We start from the raw sequence: 20,484 nt of genomic DNA, 5'->3' as shown, positions 1-20,484 counted from the left end.
TCTCGCATAAAACCCAAGCTCCTCTTGCAGCCCGCGGTCGTATTCTTCCAGGACAGTCACGTCAGCAAGTAGAGAAAGTGAGGGTTGGCAGACACATCGAACTTTCCCACGATATCAGAGAAATTCAGGAATGAAAATGACGTTACATACGAGGTTGATGCATTTGTGCATGTCGTACTAAGCAAGGTATAAAAACAGTTGCTTTACGAGGAATTAGTTTGTACCATTGAATATTTGACGCAATAGACAAGGTGTCGCAGAAACCGATGTTGCTATAACCAAGTTTTACTGTAGTTGAAGGTTAGTGTCTTCTGGGATGCCGCACTGCTGTCCCACAAATCAATATAACTTTTCGAAGGAATCTCATGTATCCATCTTCAGGATATTCTGACTACACCGTGTCTAATACCATAAAACCGTAATCTCACAGTTGCCGCCGCGATAATTTCAAACTTCAAAGGATTTTCTTTTATTTGTTCATCTCTCCAGTCTACAGAAAGAACAGAAGCTTAAGTAAGCGACGACTCTCTCCTTCCAGAACCATGTCAACACATATCAACGCATGAGAAATGATCATAATCTTAAGAAATTTGATGATATCTAATATCTATAGTGGAAACACTGTCGTTAAATATATTAAGATTTGTTTTCAAGGAGTCGTGAAGGGACAAATAGAACTGATTTTACAGGGAGGTATAAATATTTAAAATTACAGAAAAAATATTTCTCACGTCACTCCCTTTTTTCCAACTCTTTCTTTCTCTGCAAGCCCACGCCCGTTCTTTCTCAGCAACAAAGGGATAATTCTTTGAAACCGAATCATGCATTGCGCTTGTCATGCTGAGAGCACTTCTCGAGACTCTCAGCACATTGCCACCACAGGAACCCCAATCAAGCTATCGCACCATCACGCGGAGGAGGGACTACACATCCTCCTGCGGTTATGATTTAGTTAGAAGGTAACTGAGTTTACTCCCCGCTGGAAAGGAAGTCCCCACCGTGCAACTTCCGGTTCTTCAAGAACAAATTTAAGGCTGACAGGGTATATAGCAAGGGTTGACAATTCACAGGGTTCTTCAGGAAACTGAAGTAAAAACTCTAAGGCAGAGCACAAGAAAAATCAAATGATCACGTAGGGTTTTCAACACAAGAACACACGGACGCTTCGTGTCACAATTTGCTAAGATCCGCTGCTTCATTTATCTCTTCTGTTGGAAAGAACAGAGTCAAGAATGGTGCCAAAAGAAAGACGATAGTGAGTAAATGCTTGAAGCTTCATTGCGTAAAATGCTTTGCATTTGTTTAGAGTACGAAGTTTATTACACCTGTAGGCTGGAAACTGTCTCATAAATTAGTCGATGTAAACTGTAATTCACTAATTGACCCACGTTATTATTATTGAAGTAAGAACTATATAGGAAATGCTGGTCATTTTGAAAATAGCAAATTTTGTAAATACCGTGTAATTTACTTAGTGTACTCTAAAATATTAAGAATTTGATTCCAAGAATTAAACCCAATCCAGAGAAAATATATATATATTTCGTATATTTAATTTCAATAATTTTGTTAATATAAATAACAGAATATAAATATATTCAGTGAATATGATTTCTTTCATTTGCGGCCGGCTTCGGTTTCGGCCTTTCTTGACTACGAGTACTTCTCTTGCAGTAATCATTGCATGCGATTTGCCGTAATGAAAAGATATATGCAAATCTCTACAATTCATATTCGTTTCTTGCATTAATTAACAAGGAGCATTGCTTTTTGTAAGTATGATCTATATAGCTTTTGACTTCCTGTGCATAACAAGTGCTTTGTGCATAGTGTACTTGCTCATGAGAGTGCTACATAATCTGTCGCTTGTTGCATGTTTTCTTACCAAAGCAATGCTTTGCCTCCTTTCTTGTGTCTTCTCATAGAATTACTACATATGCTATGTATTTGTTTCGTATTTTCTCATGAATACGATATGCAAGCTCTGCCCCTTTTGCCGTTTCCTCCTTCTCTGTTTCACGTTCTGTGTTGTCTCATGGAAACATTTCTCATGATTCGTGCCTTGTTTTGTTTTCTCTCATGCAAGGAGAAACATGTTCTCTCCTTCAGGTGGCGTGGATCAAGTCCGATTCTAAGGCCATCCTCGCCATCCAGACGCACATGGTGGCTCACAACCCGCGGCTCTCTGTGACTCACAACGGCCATAACACTTGGAAACTGCACGTCTCCAATGTCCAGATAAACGACTGTGGCACATACATGTGTCAGATCAACACGGACCCAATGAGAAGCCAGGTATTTATCACGTGCTATATCTGGGAGGATTATCTGACGGCCTCCGGCCGAAGCTACAGAACAGCAGAGGAAACTGTGGGGAAATATTAGTCCACTTAGAGTATATTGTAAATTTGCAACCAAATTAAATAAAAAAAAATATATAGTGGACTGACATAGGGCTTTGTCGGTTGTAACGCATTCACATTAATGAATAGCACAAGGAGTTCTTTTCTGAATATTTTTCCGCATTCAAATTTCAAATTCTTGTCCAGTTTTAGGCCGAGTCACTTTCAAATCCAAGTAAAATAAATTACAGCCGAATTTATCAATATGAAGCCCAGAAATGTGAATGTAATATGAATATGTGTAGAGAGTATCTAAGACATTCTGGTTCAGATTTCATTATTGCAGCGAACCTCTCACAGAATTACTGGAATGGCAAAACTGGGCTTCAGTCGCTTTTCTTGCATTATTTGCTGTCATTTACCAAAAATAATTTTCAAAAATGATTGTATTCTACAAATAACGATTTCATAATTTGATTATATATTGAGCCACGAGAGTTATGAGTATTGTAGTCGATCTCGGCTGGATTTGTTTCTCCGCCGTTGGGTGCAACTACGGATTTCTTCGGGCGTTACTATCGATGATTCCTCTGCCTGGGATGCCGTCCCTACCTCTCTTATTCCCTGCACTTCCCTTGTTGTCTAGTGACAGGCTGGGAAGGTAGAAGAAAGGATGGGCGCCAGCAGACACCAGCCTTGTGGCTACGAATTTGAGCAGTTCTTCGGGTCAGGTCAAGCGGGATGCTGACTATTTGTGGCTGGAATCGGTAGAGTTGGAAATCTGGTCTCTACGTCTTAACTGGCTTGGTTTAACAGGACAGGAAGAAACGGGTTGCACACGCACAAACCTCAATTGCGCAGGTGTACCTCAGAGAGACTTTATTACGTAAATTATGTATATTGAAACGATTACACTTATGTTTATAGGAATCCAATCTAATAATATGGTGTACTTAAATCACAATGATTAAATAAATTACCGTAGTTGACACTGATCACTAATGCTTGTAAGTAATGTATCCCAGTTGGCCGAATATCTAAGTGGTTGTTAACTCAGCAATTCCGAAGGGCACAGGTTCTGATTCGTGCCCCTTGGAAGGACTGTGAACGGACTCTGCTTAGAAGAGGCTCGTTCCGAGATGGTACACATCTTAGGGTCTCCAGTAGTTGCATCCCTCGTGATCATCCATAGGCTCATTTCGAAAACAAGGAGGTCTCAATATTTTTACATTTCCCAATTGTTTCCACATTTCTCAGGGGAATGTCGACCTTGCGCCCTTAAAGGTATGACAGAGAGGCCCTCCATGGAAAATCTCGAAACGTCCGTTCGAGGAACTTCTACTCCAGAATTAACGACTTCACGCACCTGCCAAATCTCACGTTCTCAAAGCAAAGCCGACGTCTTGAAACTTCACAGAATTGTAAGAAAGACAACCAACTCCTCCGCTTTCCTCGGAAGAACTGGTCTAAGCCGTCCACAGTACAAGGATGGGATTATCCTTCTTATGGATTCCCAACATGTGCAAACACGTGTCAATCTCTCTAATTAATATTACTTAAAATAGTAGCCAATCACGCTGGGCGATTAGATTATAATGGGCTACTCGAATAATAACATCGATAATACATATAAAGGCCCATGTAAAGAATCACGCTGAAGTTTAAAGAACATCAAATTCTTCAATTTCTTACAATTTTCGGTTACAACCCGCTAGAAGTCGGGACGCAGGAAACAATTGCCGTGCATTCTGTGTGGGAATGCAACGCGGTTTCTTGTTCTGAGGGCAGAATATCAATAACGTCTAAAACAGAAAGGCTAAAAGTATTTCACCTATAAAAGCAGGAGAAAACTAATTTAGGATTCTACACAAGAAGAAACACAAGTTGAAAACTGCGAGCTGAGGGGGCGAGGAGCTTGTGGAGACCAGTAATGTACACTGAATATCTGAACGTTTGTGACGACGGTATATTAATACAGATGCTGTGTTTTTTGACATTACCCATCATCCTGTATTTTATTTAACATAATATTTCGGAGCCTGGATTCCGACTCCGTGTTCAGGTAAAATCCTAATTGTTGATCCAAAGTGATTAGGTTCTTACCTGAAGGCTGAGACAGAATCCAGTCTTCGAAACGTCTTGTTTTAAATACAAATCAGGACTATGGATATTTCCCGAAAAGCAATAACTGAATGTATGTATATAAATTTGATAAGGAAACATTTTTGAAACGTCTATTTGATAGGCAGTGGAAATATTATAATACTGAACGAAGTGGATTGTGAGGATGACAGATAGACGAAACTAGCTTAAGATTGTGCTTAATTGGGGGTTTCCATACTGTAGGGGCTGAACTTACGGGCAGGAAACCGAATTTGATAGCTCGTCTCCAATTAGTCCTAAATTTACCTTGAATACCAGTTCAGGGAGACTGCTTCCGGTCCGATTTCACGTCATGATACTGCGAAGTTTCTGGAAGAGGTGACTTTACTTTTAACCTACATTTCCTAAGGTTTATTCAAGAATGGATATTTCAACGTGTTTTTTTAACACAGTTTACAAGTCAAATTGAATTGACCCGGGAGGTCTGAAGCGATCTTTATTTATTACAGTCCTTCCTACCTTAATCCAAACATGCCTTCTAATTCAGCGGTTCTTACAAACACAAAGCTAATCGACTGTCTACAAGTCGAAGGTTAAATGCATGTATGATTATATAATCATCCATATTGAATGTGAGTGAATGTCGTGGTCGCGTGGTTAGCATTCCTGTTCGGATTCGGGAAATCTCGCTTTCGATTTCATTCCGAAGAAACACTAACCTGAATGAGGTTTCTTCGGATCCTCCGGGCAAATGTCAGGCTCTTGCGTCAAATTATTCTATGGCAGAACCACATGCACTGCAGCAAGGGCGATATTACCTGCCTACCTACTCCAGTATATCAGAAATTGTCTGATCATTAAAATCATTAAAATTCACAACTGATGCAGTGCAAACGGCTTCGCTAAGAATTGATCCACGATTTCATATAGAGAAACCAACTCTTACTATTCTGAACTTTGTGTGTTAACACGCAGTTACAAGCAGGAGATGGATGCAGTGAAAGGCAGTGTAAGATGCTTCAGTGAGTATGTCAGTGTCCAGATAAAAGTCCAGCTCCAGGTAACAAAACTGCGTGTTGTATATTGTTACTTCTTAAAGTTGCAATATAATTGTACTAGTAGCATAACAGTGTTAATATAGCAGTCTTTCCAGAACTTTGCAAGTTATGGGGTCCGTGATTTCATATTTGTTTTTATAAGCAGAAAGTTTGCACATGCACATAAATTGTTTTCTGAATATATTCAGTGCTCCAGATTCAATAAGGACGTTGATAAGCGCAATAATTTCCCACTGAAAGTATGTTTTTGTTAATCACAAGCGGCCTTCACAAGCTGTTTCCGAAAAACCTTGATATATGAACGCTGTGGGATATTACCGTTTCCTTGTCCCTACATTGTTGCACTCCTCGCTACGCACACCGGCAGTGGTTATATAGAGGCGTCAGCAAATGTAGACAGTAACGCATCTCCCATCATTTGCACAGTCATTCTCGGTAAAACCAACATCCGATTATATCACAACCGGGGGAATAATAAACATATGTTTGTTATATAAGAGTTCTGATAATGGCCACAATAAACAGTAATTTCGCTGTAGCTAACATCGACATGATTATAGTTTGTGATGTGATGCAACAGACAGTTCATTTTGCTAGTAAATAGTAATTTGTTTTAGTGTTTCGTTCCGATACACAAATGTCATTACAATTTTATATTCGTTATTACAGTTGATAACTTGAAGCAAAGACCGGTAGGCCAGCGATATACTCGTAGATTGCAAACGTCATGCTGATATAAATGTATTCTTTTTCTTATAAAAACACCACAAATACGTATATTTATGTTTCAGATTGAAAAATAAATATATATATATATATAAAACTTTTAAATATAAAGAGGTCAGAAACTTGTGTCATGAATTAAAATACGATATTGATATTATTTATAAAAAGCCCAACATTCTAACGGATTACTATACAACTCATTTGCAGAAAAATTTGTGTAAAATATAATCATATACTCCAGAATATAATTCGCTTGATTCTACTCATGTAACATGCAGGAATACATGTAGTGTGACAAATACAATTATATCAGGGACATGCCATGAATGTTCGCGTTACACATAGGTTATTGTCGATTAGCGGCAAGGAATCTCATTAAAACATAGTGGAATTACATAGAAATCCAAATCCCCTACAGAGGCACTAAAGTGAACAGTAGAGCTCTCTAGCGGCTGTCCGGACAGATTTGTCAGCAAAATCACTGGCTTCGAATTATTCTGCTTGTGTTAAGATTTCCGGTAGAGGCAATGGGATTTTTCTCTTCACCTCTACTTCTAAGATTTCTGTAGCCACTGTGTCCTATTCAGCTGGTAAAGAACATTGCCCCTGTGTCTCACAGGTCACTGAAATATACTAGAGGGTACAACTACATGCCTATATAATCGAAACCTCTGATTTGCCCCAGATTTATCGTTACCATTGCAGTCTGTTTAACAACAATGTCGGATTAGGATTAGGAAGCTGTGGAGGCTTGAGGATTTGTCTGGATATGTGGAGAAAGGCAAAATAATTGTGCTACAGGCAATCGAATCTCGGTTATTTCCAGCTCGAATGTAGTCAATTGATTGACTGTGAATTCCTGCCCGCGCAAATGGCAACCACTTTCGAAATAAAAATTGAAAGGGAGTTTATACACGAGAAATCTGAAAGAAATGCAATTTTAATCTGTTCAAATACCATCTGTCTCTAGACGTATGACTGCAGTGTAAAAGGAGAAGAAGAATAGGAATAACAGCGATAGCGAATGGAATTATTTCCCATGCCATCATATTTCTTTATTTACCGATCGATGTTGCGCAAACGTTCAGACAGCAGCTGCAGGAGGTACAGTGAAATTCAATACGAAACATAGAAACAAGTTCTGCGTGCCAGTATTTCTAGGCTTATGGCTTTAGCTCTGTCAGTTAAGTAATTACGTACTTCATGCTTTTCCGAGCGGGTTAACTGAGCTTCACTTCGCTTCAATTGCATTAGGAAGATAGCCCGGTTCGAATAACTTAGAGGACCACAGCTAAGTTGATTGTGATGTTTCGTCCTTTTCCTTTGGTATTTCGAAATTTTACCAAGTTGTGTAACGATATTCTCCTGATTCTTATTCGGTAGGCACAAAATTCCAATTCAGAGAGGGCGTTTGCGTCCCTGGCTTAGGTTTTCTTGTGTTCCCTTACTTCCATTGAGAATGCTCGGATAATGCAGCGACAAGGTGAACACCACATTTTTACCCAAAATTCTTCCTGTCTCAGTCGATATATAAAATGCGGCCGGGTTAGTTGGCTCCTTTGTCACCACGACATGGCGTGTCCTCAGATTGCTGATCGAGGGGAAGGCCTCTAGATATGGCAGGTAGCTGCGAATACATTGAATAAGCAGTCGTGGACAACGGACAAGAGGTGGTCCTCAAGTTTGGGGGTTTGGGGGTTTGGGCAAAAGGCTAACAAATTCTCACCGTAAAAAAAAAAAGCTTGATACGAATTGTCACAAAGGGCCTCGAAACTGGACCGATTCATTGGACAAACGGTCTAAATTAAAGAAAATGGACATGAAATATGGTCGATGGATTATAAGAATTCTGTATAGGGCAGGTTCTTCCATGGCAGTTGCGAAATGAATATCGAAATATAAGTTAGATTTAGCGAGTGTACAGGAGTTCAGATGGGACAGAGGTGGCGCCGAACCAGTGGGCGAATGAACATTTTCCCATGGAACGAGGAATGAGAATTATGAATTGAGTACATGTTTTCTGTGCGTAGGAGGATCATATCAGCGGCTAACGGGGTAGAATTTTTAGTGAGAGAAGGTGGTACCTAATACTTTGGCATGTACACCCGTTGTCAGGGAACGACCTCGAAACAAACAACTACGCAACGGCCGTTACTAGGCAAAGACCCGTAAACAGCAACAGAGGAACAGTGTTTTCTGCACGGTCCGTGCCACGATATTGGCTGTAAGAGAGTTAGTGAGAGTCGAGTTGAGTTGAGTTCACTTCAGTTCAGTTGGTTGCTAAGAGAATGAATTAACGAGTCAGTGAGTTAGTGAAGACCTGAGGTTCAGTCATTGTGAGCTGTTGCTGCCAGAAGCTGGTAACCTACAAGCAACTTCGTGAAGGTTGAGAATGACGATCGGCTTGACGATACCAATAATAGTTTGTATAAATGGAAGAAACATTACTCTCGATTACTGACTGTACATAGGATCGTGATGGTAGGCAGATAGAAGTACATACGCCTAAGCAATTACTACTTGATCTCAGTCCTTCTGATGTTCAAATTGCTATTGCAAATTCGAAAAGTTGTAAAGTACCAGGTAGAGATCATATTCAGCATAATTCATTTACGCAGGAGGCGAAACATTATAGTCTGAGATTCATAAACTCATTAATTCTATTTAGAATAAGGAAAAATTGTCTGATCAGTGGAAGGAGGCCATTGTTATACCAATTTGCCAGAATGGTGATACAAATTACTGTAGTAATTACCCTCGGATATCGCTGTTATCAGCTTCATTCAAAATATTATACAATATTCTTCTCTCAAACTTAAGTCCATATATAGATGAAATTACTGGGATCATCAATGTGGTTTCGACATAACAGATCAACGACCGATTAGGTCTTTTGCATTTGTCAGATACTGAAGAAAAAATGAGAGTACAATGAGACAGCACATCAAGCATTCATATACTTGAAGAAAGCACATGACTCAGTTAGGAGGGAAGTAAAAGGTGTCCGCATGAAAGGTATTCAAAATAAAATCATTATATCTCAGAAGGAATTGATTATACAAATTAATGTGTTACACCTCCAGACACCTTATATTGCACAGTAATCTCACTGACTTTGGGGTACCCGTGAAACTAGTTAGGCCGATTAAAATGTGTTTAAATGAAACATATAGTAAAGTCAGTATACATAAATATTTGTCTGATAATTCTCCCATCCAAAAATAGTTTGAAAATGTGAGATGCCTTATTGCCACTAATTTTCGACTGTACTTTAGGACATTCCATTAAGAAGGCCCAGGAAAACCAGACGAAGCTAAAATTGAACGGGACACATCAGCTGTTGGTCTATGCTGACGATGTGAATCTACTGGGTGATAATATAGATACCATAAAGAAAAACAGAAACTTTATTTGATGCTAGTAAGGAGGTTGGTCTAGTAGAAAACGCAGAGAAAGCTAAGCGTATGTTGCTATCTTGTCACCAGAATGCAGGGCAAAATCATGACATAAAGATAGCTAAGATATGATAACATATGGCACAGTTCAGATGTTTTGGAATGTCAGTAACAAATCAAAATATGATTCAGGAGAAAATTAAAATTAGATTAAATCTGGTTAATGCTTGGTACCGTTCAGTCCAGAGCCTTTCATCTTTTCATCTGCTTTCTGAATACTTAGAAGTTACAATATACACTAGTATAATTTTGCCTGTGGTTCTGAATGGTTGTTCAACTTGGGTCTCTGATACTAAGGGAGAAATACAGACTGAAGGTGTCTGATAGCAGGGTGCTGAGGAGAATATTTGGACCAAAGAGACAGAGTAAATAAGAGGAGATAGGAGCAAACTGCCTAATGATGAGCTTCATAACTTGTACTCTTCGTCAAGTATAATTGGAATGATCAAGTCAATGAGGATGAGGTGGGTAGAGGATGTATCACGAATGGGGGAGACGAGGAGTGCATACAGGATATTGGTGGGAAAGCTAGAAAGAAAGAGACCACTAGGAAGACTGAGATGTAAGTCGGTGGATAATATTAAAATGTATTTTAGAGAGACGATTGAGTTGTGCGTCCTGGATTGATCTGGCGCAGGATAGGGACCAATTTAGGGCTCCTGTGAACACGATAATAAACTTTCAGTTATCATAAAATGTTGGGACTTTCCTGAGTTGTTGCAAAACTTGCGGCTTCTCAAGATAGGCTCAACCCCATGAAATTAATTAGTTAGTAATATGAGTGGCACTAACAAATATAGACATAATTTAATAGTCAGTGTTCACGGTTCATTTGTAGTTTTGTGCTTTGTTTATTTAAGAACACTTTTCCAAATATAAAGGCTCTATAGCATCCGGTGTTAGGATGATTACGAATGATGAATACTAAGAGAGCTCTCTATCCTGACTCATTCGCTTTCATTTGAACACCCTGACAATACTGGCCGAAGAATATAATGTATGAAAATCCTCACTAAGTAGCTCTTCATTGCTCTAGTCGCCTTCTTTCCTAGGTACAAATATATCCCCCCCGTAACCTATTTCAGACACCTTCAATCTATGTTTCGACATGGTTTGAGATGTCAAGTTTTATACCCATACAGAATGAGAGAAAAAATTATAGTAATTTTTACTGTAATCTGCGTGTTTCTTGTTAGAAAAGAAAAAGCAAATTCTGAACCGAACACTAGTAAATATTCCCTGAATTTAATGTTCTCCTACCTCCTTCGTGAACGTAATTTGTACTCCATTCTGTCAGCATCAAACAGCGAACCACAGTATAAGTTTTAAAATGGAATTCTAAATTGTGTACTTGAAGTTAAATTCACAATAAATATGTTCATTTTGATATATTTTGTTTGATGGCAAAATGTAGTTTCGTAGGTATGACGACGTTTCAGACCATCCTACTACCCATATCCTTATGCTACTCTGAAAATGGCGTTAACAGGTTTCTTCTTCGTTGGGGTTTATGTAGCCAAGTGCATGTTGATATCAAGTGGAAGAGCCTACTCTGGGTTTACTGATAAGGAAGCCCGAAATGTCATAAGAGTCGTGTTACTTCTTCAGCTTTCATCGAACCAATGCACAGTGTAGTACACATTCAAAATACACAGGCCCAGACTACAAAACGCATACACCATGTCAATGATCACGTAAAAGCACAATCAATATCAGGATATCGAGATATCACATATTCATAACAAACTATATATCATTGACACCCCTGGACTTCACGACGTGGTTTTACTACGTGGATGCTTCTAACAACAAGGATTAGATAAGTTGCGTAATACTACATGTAGCACCTGAACCTTAGAATTAGTTTGGCATATATACTGTTCTCTTAATAGCTGAGAATTCCCAGGCGGGACAGGCACAAGTCATCACGGATCTAATGAGAGCTTTGTGGAGGGTCAGCTTAATGTTAGCGCTCAATCGCTTACTTTTAAATAGGGAATATGCTCTAATAAATATTCTGAAGGCCTTGGCTTCGATCATTTCTATGTGCAATCTCCATGTACCCTTCCTACCGAAAATTACACCGAGATATTTTACACTATTTACAAATGGAATATATCTTCCATTCAATGTAAGATGAGACACAGGCGGAAGACGACCACGAGAGAAGTAGATCCCCTAAGTCTTATCTTCATTAATTTTGATATTCCAGCCCTCACACCAAGTCTCCATTGAGCTGAGAAAACGCTGAGTTTTCTAACAAAAGCCAGTTCCAAATTTTTTCCTTCTCGTTATACAGTCGCGCCGAGGACCACATAGAAAACACCGTCTTCTGTTATTTCAGAGACATGTTACCACTCAACTGACTAGCAAAGAGTTTTGGTGCGGACCTACAGAAATTCCGGTTTCTTAGCAATTCCTATTTTGCTACAGAAGTGTGTTCACGTTGCCGTTGCATAGAATCAGTAGTTCTTCTATTGTTACCTGGGTATTCGTTGCCGCGAGAATGTCTAACGATCCGTAGCCTAGCAATGGATCATTTCATCAAATATTTATTTATACTGTTCGTTACAACTGATGATGTCCACTAGTAGTCGAAATGTATGAAGGAAACATTATATACGTATTCTCCTATTAAACTTGTTACTCTTGATGGATCTTACTGTTTATTCATGCATTAACAAATTTTAATAAAATAAATTTCAGTGTATAAGAAATTTCATATTTTCTCTGGCACTTGGATCACGAACGGCTGTTCTAGAAATAAAGAGGGAAGTGCCTGTGTTTGTAGAGTGGAGACGGTGGGCCAGGAAGTAAAATCAGCGGGACACACTTGTCCCCGGTAAAAACGACGCAGACGGGCAGAGGAAATGAGAAGTGGATTGAGCAACTTGCAGGTGTGGAGGACGGGGGCCCTCGGGTGCCGTGCATTAAACTAATGGACAGGCCTCTGCACTGATAATGTCGTACTGAAGAAAAAATATGGAAGTTGGTAGGAGGAACAAGAAAGTAAGAGGACGCGTGGATATTCAATTGTCCCCATGGAGGGGGACTGTTGTCTTAAACAACATTGGGCCTGGAGCCAGGGAATCGAAGACAGTGTCTGTTTCTGATAATTCTAGAGCTTTCAGGAGAAACTGGTGAACAGTAAACATAAATTAAACATCGATCGTCGCTGTGTACATCAACACGTCAAAATTCTGAAGAATGTAAATTCAAGAAGAATCTAAGAAGTGGTTGGAGGAAATTATTTTATGAGGAACATAATTTTGACTTTTCCTTTTTGTGAACAGTTGTAGACTAGGCACTCTGCTTTGTTTCAATGCAGCTTTATATCTGAAAATATGATATTTGTACTCAAGTTGAATTTTAAAAATTGAACCTACAAAATTATTGTGTGAGGAACTTCTCAATTTTTACTTTTTCTCTTCTAGTCTTCTCTAGTCTTCTAGTAGTGCAAACCCGTGGTTACCTAAGACCGCACGACGAATGAGACCGGCTACCGTGACCGGCTAATTATACCTTTTAGTACGTATGAAATATGGTTTTAAGACAATAGTTACAAATGCGGATACTGGGCGACCTATGGAGATTATATCTTGCAGATTTGTGGTAGACAGATTTTGTAACATAAGCAATTAAAACCAGCTGAATAACCGCAAATATCAATGAGATATTCAAATAAGTAAGGTACAAGTTTTAAAAAATCATATCTGCACGGGTGGTGTTCAAATTTCCAGTTACACTTTATAAAATTTCATGTTCTTTTTATAAAAGCAGTTGTGATGTGTGCTACATTTTGTGCGCCATGTTCATACGGTCACAAATCCGTTCTAGATGGCAGCACTGCCTGTGAGAGTCCCACTGGATAACCTGAATATTCTGACTTGTCCATTATAAAAGGGAAACTTGGATGTGATGTCCCAGATGGTAATATACTGATGTGTCTGTCCTAGATGGGTAACCTGGATATCAGTATACCATCCTGAATATACCGTCACAATTGGGAGGGAGGAAGGGGTTGCTCGTGACATATAAGGCGGGTTCTGGATTGAATGATTGGATTTATTGCACCTTATAAATTCACAGCTCGCGACTACAAGTAATACAGAGCTATTATTGATTTACACATTTTACAACTCACCGTTGCATTTGCATTAGGATATTCAGCCTTCACTAGTCGTATCATGGTAACGGAATTATAACAGTATCACTGTCACTTAAAATCACACATAATATCTTCTTTTCACAGACTAACTTCTTTATTTCAATTATTCTGCAGCGGCCAATTCCGAAGACGCGACTCTACTCAATTCCTTTGCTCCCAATCTCATATCCCGGCCGGCTGGACGTCCTCCTCCTACTATCATTATTATTATTATTATTATTATTATTATTGGAGGGGGTGGGTTTCCCCATGCACCGCGACCAGTGGTATATTGTACGTCCCCCTGTGATATTCTACCAGTCTCTATACCCTACCGATATTGGTGCGTACCATCAGTCCCGACTCAGCCAGCGAGTTCGGTCTCTACTGGCTCAGCGGTATCTAGATGCTTCCCCCATCTACCAGAAGTTAGATAAAATCTTCAACTAAACTCCCTCAACTTCGAGCAACATCTAACTCTCAAACGACTTTTTTTTCCCTTTATAACATCTTGGTACGGACCACTCAGATAACATTGCTTCTGTTGTTCAGGAGGCGTGTTTACCTATTCGTTGCCTAGCATTGGGTATACAGTCTCAATACTGATTTGTCTGTTCTAGATGGGTAACCTGGAAGTCGGAAGTCCCGCCGGATAACCTGAATGTATTGACTTGCCCGTTCTAAACGGGTAACCTGGATATCAGTATCCCATTCTGAATACACTGACTTGCCTGTTCTAGATGGGTAACCTAGACGTGAAAGTCCCACCAGATATCCTGAATGACGAATCCCCTGACGGCGGAGTGGCACCCGAGAACAGCTCCGTGCGGTTGAGGTGCAAGGCTACAGGGATTCCAGAGCCTACTGTAATGTGGAGAAGGGAAGACAGCAGAAACATCATTCTGCGGCATGACGGTGGTCGAGAGAAAGAAGGTGAGTCAGACACACGGACTGCAGCGTCATCTTTGAGAAGCTGATAGCTTGTCAAAGGGTAGCTTTTAATGAGAGATATACCATGCAGTAACCCTTACTCTAACATAGGGAGCGTGTGAGCACAGTACGAGAGCCGTATGACGGAGCACCGTTTCCCTTTCCTCCCCATTGAGGAAGGGTAGACGGAGCCGAAAGGTGCCAGAGAGTGACGGTGCAGTAGATGAAGAATTTCTGCAAAATTGCAGTCCGGAAACCGGAAGGTATAAAACTACGTATTCAGGATATCTAAACGCAGATGGGTAAATAATATTGGAAGTGAAGTAAATACGTATAATATGAGGGCGTGACAAAATTTAATTTTCTCAATACCATGTGTGTTTGAATTCCATAAAATGTGGGGAATTATTTCCCCATTTGAATAACTACTAGCTTCTGAAGACGAAGAATTATCTTCATGACTTAGATAGATATTTAATATAATCACTTTGAAAATCCCTAAATCTCATTAATATTACAAATTTTAAACAACGCGCTCTATTGTTGGGTCCATTAGAAATTTTATATTTCACGAACTTCCAAAACGAAATTCATGAAAGTTCCGAAAACTTCCAGTCATACAAAAAATTATTATCTAATATGACGCATGGATCTCGTGAACATACATGCAGTTCGTTTAACACAAATGTACATATGATTCATATTTAAGGAAATACAAAACAAATTTATAGCTCTATGAACTGCAATATCTGCACTGTTTGTAACTTCTCTACGACTAAAATTTATTAAATTAAATACCTTAATATTTCCACTGGTTATTCAATTGACAACTAATAATTTATACCTAGAAAAAGAATAATAATGTTAAATTAGACATGCAAAGTTTCATAGAACAATTTTTTATATTTTTCACTTAAGTCAACCTATTCTTTCCATTTCTTTAGTAGTGTCTTCTTCTGGGTTGTGACGCCGTGAAACCGTGTAGATTGGTACCAACGTTTCGCAGGACATGCTACCTCCATCATCACAATCGAAGTTATTAGAGTGACGATGATGCTATGTTTATGTGCATCATATGAAAGAATGATTTACACGGAACTGCGGGTGGGGGAGGGCGGGAGAGAGGATCATGACCTTGCAGCGGCCAGTAGAAACGGAGGAACGGAATTGTAATAAACGGCTATTTCGCAGTAATGACCAGCCAACATTTTGAATAACCACATTCGTTACTTTGTATACACAACCTGCCCACTTTATCACTGATCTTTTCGGTCGTGAAGAAGGTGGCAGCATATTTCTTCCAAACATTGATATCCATGTACAAAACTTCACGGTGTCCCAACTTCGAAGGTGACAATATTTCTATAGTTACCAGTATTTGTCCTGAGTATTGTCTAAAATGAAGAGGGGCCCATGTTTCAGTACTCCCATCTCTATATCTGCCTACCGAGTAGTTCGTCTGCTCTCCGGAAGAGGTAACTCCCGATCTCTCCACCAACATGCGCTGGCCAATAAACGTAACCTGGAAACATTCCAAGACTAATTCACTTATCGTACGGCCTTCCTTTCTCTTTATCCGGAATATCTGCACGCTTTCATCTCCGACATCACAGACTATGTCGACTCAAACGTACACACAAAGTGAACACTGTTCAACATTCAAATTGTTTTCAGCTTATGTTTTAGAATAGAAATTCTATTTTCTGCTTCCTGCTAGTTGAAGGTAAATTGAAACGTAATGTTCATTTATTCTAAATTGATTTAACAATGAGCTTCCGATTTCAGACAACGTATTGCGACGAGTATGTTGGGAAAGTGATCGGGAACGACACGTGGGCCAGAATTTCGAAAAAGATGTTCACGGCTTATTACTTCTGAAGCCCGAAATATACGCAATAAAAACGCCAATATAAGTAATGGCCGTTTATTCCGTCATATATATACGACACACATAAATATACTTTGCATGCAATATTCAGAGACTTTTAATGATACTGTAAGTGGTATAGAGAGCAAAAGAAAAAAAAAGTAAAGCTATCCCCGTACCAGGCCGTGAAGGCTCATAGGGGTGTGAGACGTTGAGGGTCCCAAATTATCTAGATAATCGGCTTAAAGATGGCGGTAAGTTTGTCAACCTTACACGCCAGCCAAAAAAAGAAGTAAAGGTATCCCTGTAACAGGCCCATAGGCCCAGGTCACAGGCCCATAGGGTTGTGAGATGTTGAGGTTCCCTCATTTTCTAGACAATCGGCTCATAGATGGCGGGAAGGTTGTCAGCCCTATGCACCGACCGCCCTTGACCCCCAAGATTATTCCAAAAATATTCCTGGTACTTATTTGTGTTAGAGGCTGAGTCGACCCCAGGACCATAGAGCGGCTGGAAGGATTAGGTAAATTGAAAAAAATAAAATAAAATAAAATGACCTCATCGGGATTCGATCCCGCGACCTTCTGACTTGTATCACAGTGCCCCAACCAACTACGCTAGTGCGTATGACTACGTGTTTATGTATACGGTGCTTCCTTCTCACCCCGCAGTCACACAGGTGGGAGTTCTATGTTTAAAACTATGTCATATGAAGGGTAAATATAGAACTATAGTCGATGTTTTAATGTACCAAATGAATCGTGGTAACTAAGAAAGTGCATGAATTAAATGACTCTCCGTTGAATTTTAACGGTATTTCCGCTACAACATGAAGAAGAGCTTTACCGCTATTTAATTCGAAATCTGATCTCTGTTCTCAAGACGTTTAAGCGTTAACTGAGCCGACTTGTTTGTTGGCCTCACTCAGCGTTCTCTAGGCAGACTGAGTTCTAATAAATAAATTAGCAAGGTGGTGTAAAGGAACTCCTCGTATGCTTTGACATAAATGTCTCCAGACTGGAGAATAACACAGGTACGAACACCAAACATCCAATTGTGAGGATCAAGATCTCCACACCGCAGTCTGTGCAGATTATTGCGAAGCCAGATTTCCTTTTTGTGGTTTTTTACGACGATGTCAGGATCTGTAGGCATCATGGCGCCGAACAGAAGGATGACAAGATATATGATGAATTGGAAAGGATTAGGAAATAAACCATTATCGTCTTGTGAACGTACAGTCTCTCGGCGTTTCTCCCGACGGGCTGAGAAGAACTACAAAGAAATCCAGTAAAGGTAGGCCTCTCCCCGACCGAGACTCAAACTAAGCATTTCCCGTGTTAACGCTACCCTCACCTTCTTCGTGTGAGGCAGTTGAGTGCTGTAGGTCATTATCAACATTTCGGTGGAACCTGCTGCCTCAGGATTATATCAAGAAGATAGAAGCAGCAAGTTTCTCGGAAATATTTATAAGATCTACCGAAGTACACGGTATTACTTCCCAGAATATAATCTCCTTTGCCACATTTTATGTTCTTACATTTCTTGAGAGATATCAGTAGGCAAAACAGCCCTTTATTATGGTTGCAAACAACTCATACAAAACCTTATTTGTACAATAAAATATCCATGGCAAAATTATGGAACAGAGTATTTATAGTTAAGAAAATTGCATATTTCTTTAGAAATGTCCAAACTAATTTAATTTTACCCCTACAGTTCTTACGTAAGAACGTCATTTTATCGACAATGCATTAAAAGGATACTGGAAAGACGCTTCTTCACATTGTCTTGTTCTTTCATCATTTTTTCACCAATAAATTGCTAGGGAAAACTATAAATCAAGAGTTGGGAACAGATTGGCCCTGGTTTCATGAAATCTACATCTTCAATTTGATAAGGACTTCAGGTGGTCTATCTGCTTCACTGAACGCCAATTAGTCTGCATGAATATGTATAACATTATAATCCGGATGGCAATACGAAAGAGCGAAGATAGTGGAAGATGTGATGAGGGCATGTAGATTTGTGTGCGTTCTGAGGGCCTCCACATGTCCCTACAGACACCTTGTCTCTATTTTCTCAGGCCCAACACTTGGTGCGCACAGAGGCAACTTTCTCGAGCGCCTTTTGAATATTAATAGCATGTAAGATGCAAGGGGGTTGGGGCTAGGAGGAAATTGAAAAGCAACTTTAAGTTTCTCTATAGTTGCCATCTCGAAATGAGTAGAGTCGAGAAGAAGAGGCTCAATGAAAGAACATGAGAAGCTGGAGATGATGGAGCTTTTCGCCCTCTGTGTCCTCCAAGTCCCCCCGGTTTCTGTCATTACCTTCTGCTTCGTTTATCTCAGTCCATGTTTAAGACCTAAATGCGTGTTATTATTAATGTTTTAACGAGTGCCCCATTCACTTTCCTATCGGCTTCATTGACATGATGCTGGGCGAAAATGATATAATGGCAAATACTTCGACAGCAGTTTCCCACGCCCTCAGTATGTATTCTTCAGAATAATACTTTCGTTTCCTTTTCAATTATATATCTTTTCTTTTTATCTACGTAAGTGTATAGTAACACCGCCTCTGTGGTCTAGTGGTCAGAGTTCCTGGCTACAGATCCGGAAGTCCAGGTTGGATTCCCGGCGTTACCAGATTTTCTGAGAAGTAATGGGTCTGGAACGGGTGCACTCAAACTCGTGAGGATAACTGAGGAACTATTTCAAGGAAATAGCGTATCCGGTGTAGAAAACCGAAATTAACGGCCATGGGGATTCGTTGCTCTGACTACGCGACATCTATCCGCTAAAGTTGACACTAACTTCGCCGACGAGCGGCGATGGGCTACGGGCTGGACGGTCGGATTTCAATTTGTGGCATGAGCAAGAGATTTTTGTCTACTCGCCAACGTCCAAATCGGTCCCGGAGTCCACTCACCTTCGAATACAGTGGATACCGGTAAAGTGACTGGGATCTCTAACGCCCATGTCAACAGAGTTGAAGCTATACCTCCACTTCCTCACGTGTCTTCATGGCACAAGGTTGAATTAATTGATCAGAGGGACGGTTCCGCATTCTTTTCTACCCCCTCCTACACTCTTCCAGTTCATCATTCATGATCATGCTTCCTTTCTACTGCATAGTTAAAAGAATATTTTAAGTGAACTAAAAATTAGTGAACAATGGAACATATCAAAATCCGAACAAACGTTATTTTATTCCAAGTACCGGTCGTGACAATTAGTTGAGTCACAATGACCTCCACTAAAGCTCAATTTTATTTCCAAGTTACTTGTAGTGAAGCATTTTTTATGTTATATTGAACTTCAAAAGTGTTTATATTTTATATGAAAACAATTGTCTAATACAGATTCAGATGTAACGTATAGAGCTACAGTGTAAAGCAGTGGTTCTTAAATTAAGGTTCGAGCACACCGATTAGGTGGGAAACTTAGAAAAATATTTAAAGGTAACATCAAAAACAAGAATTAAAATACAGGCACTTAAGGACGGCTGCTTTGTTTCATCAATCATGTGTATTTATTAGCACTTTTCTTATTTAATATTATATTTCACTTTTTTAACTATTACTGTAGTATNAACATCTGGAAAGTTTTGAAATGTGGTGTTGGAGAAGGATGGAGAAGATCAGTTGGACCGATTATGTGAGAAATGAAGAAGTGTTAATTAGAGTCAGTGAGCAGAGGAATATCCTACACGAAATAAGAAAACGGAAGGCTAATTGGATTGGTCATGTTTTACGCAGAAACTGCCTTCTAAAAGAAGTTATCGAAGGAAAGATAGAGGGGCGGATAGAAGTCACAAGAAGACGAGGAAGAAGACGTAAGAAGATGCTGGATGA

At 39.6% G+C, this 20,484-nt stretch overlaps 1 protein-coding gene across 1 annotated transcript in view; it reads left to right on the top strand.

Annotated features, from left to right (window-relative positions):
- The window catches only part of LOC111870755 (lachesin), a gene marked incomplete in the record, with an annotated part of 273,318 nt that overhangs the window by 199,293 nt on the left and 53,541 nt on the right, over window positions 1-20,484 (top strand). Inside the window, 2 exon segments of the mRNA XM_033753994.1 lie at window positions 2,110-2,295; window positions 14,572-14,746. Coding sequence (XP_033609885.1) covers window positions 2,110-2,295; window positions 14,572-14,746 — 361 coding nt within the window.

The sequence above is a fragment of the Cryptotermes secundus genome, unplaced genomic scaffold, assembly GCF_002891405.2.
Source record: "Cryptotermes secundus unplaced genomic scaffold, Csec_1.0 scaffold263, whole genome shotgun sequence".
Taxonomy (NCBI): Eukaryota; Metazoa; Arthropoda; class Insecta; order Blattodea; family Kalotermitidae; genus Cryptotermes; species Cryptotermes secundus.
This window is presented reverse-complemented; position numbering and strand designations above follow the sequence as displayed.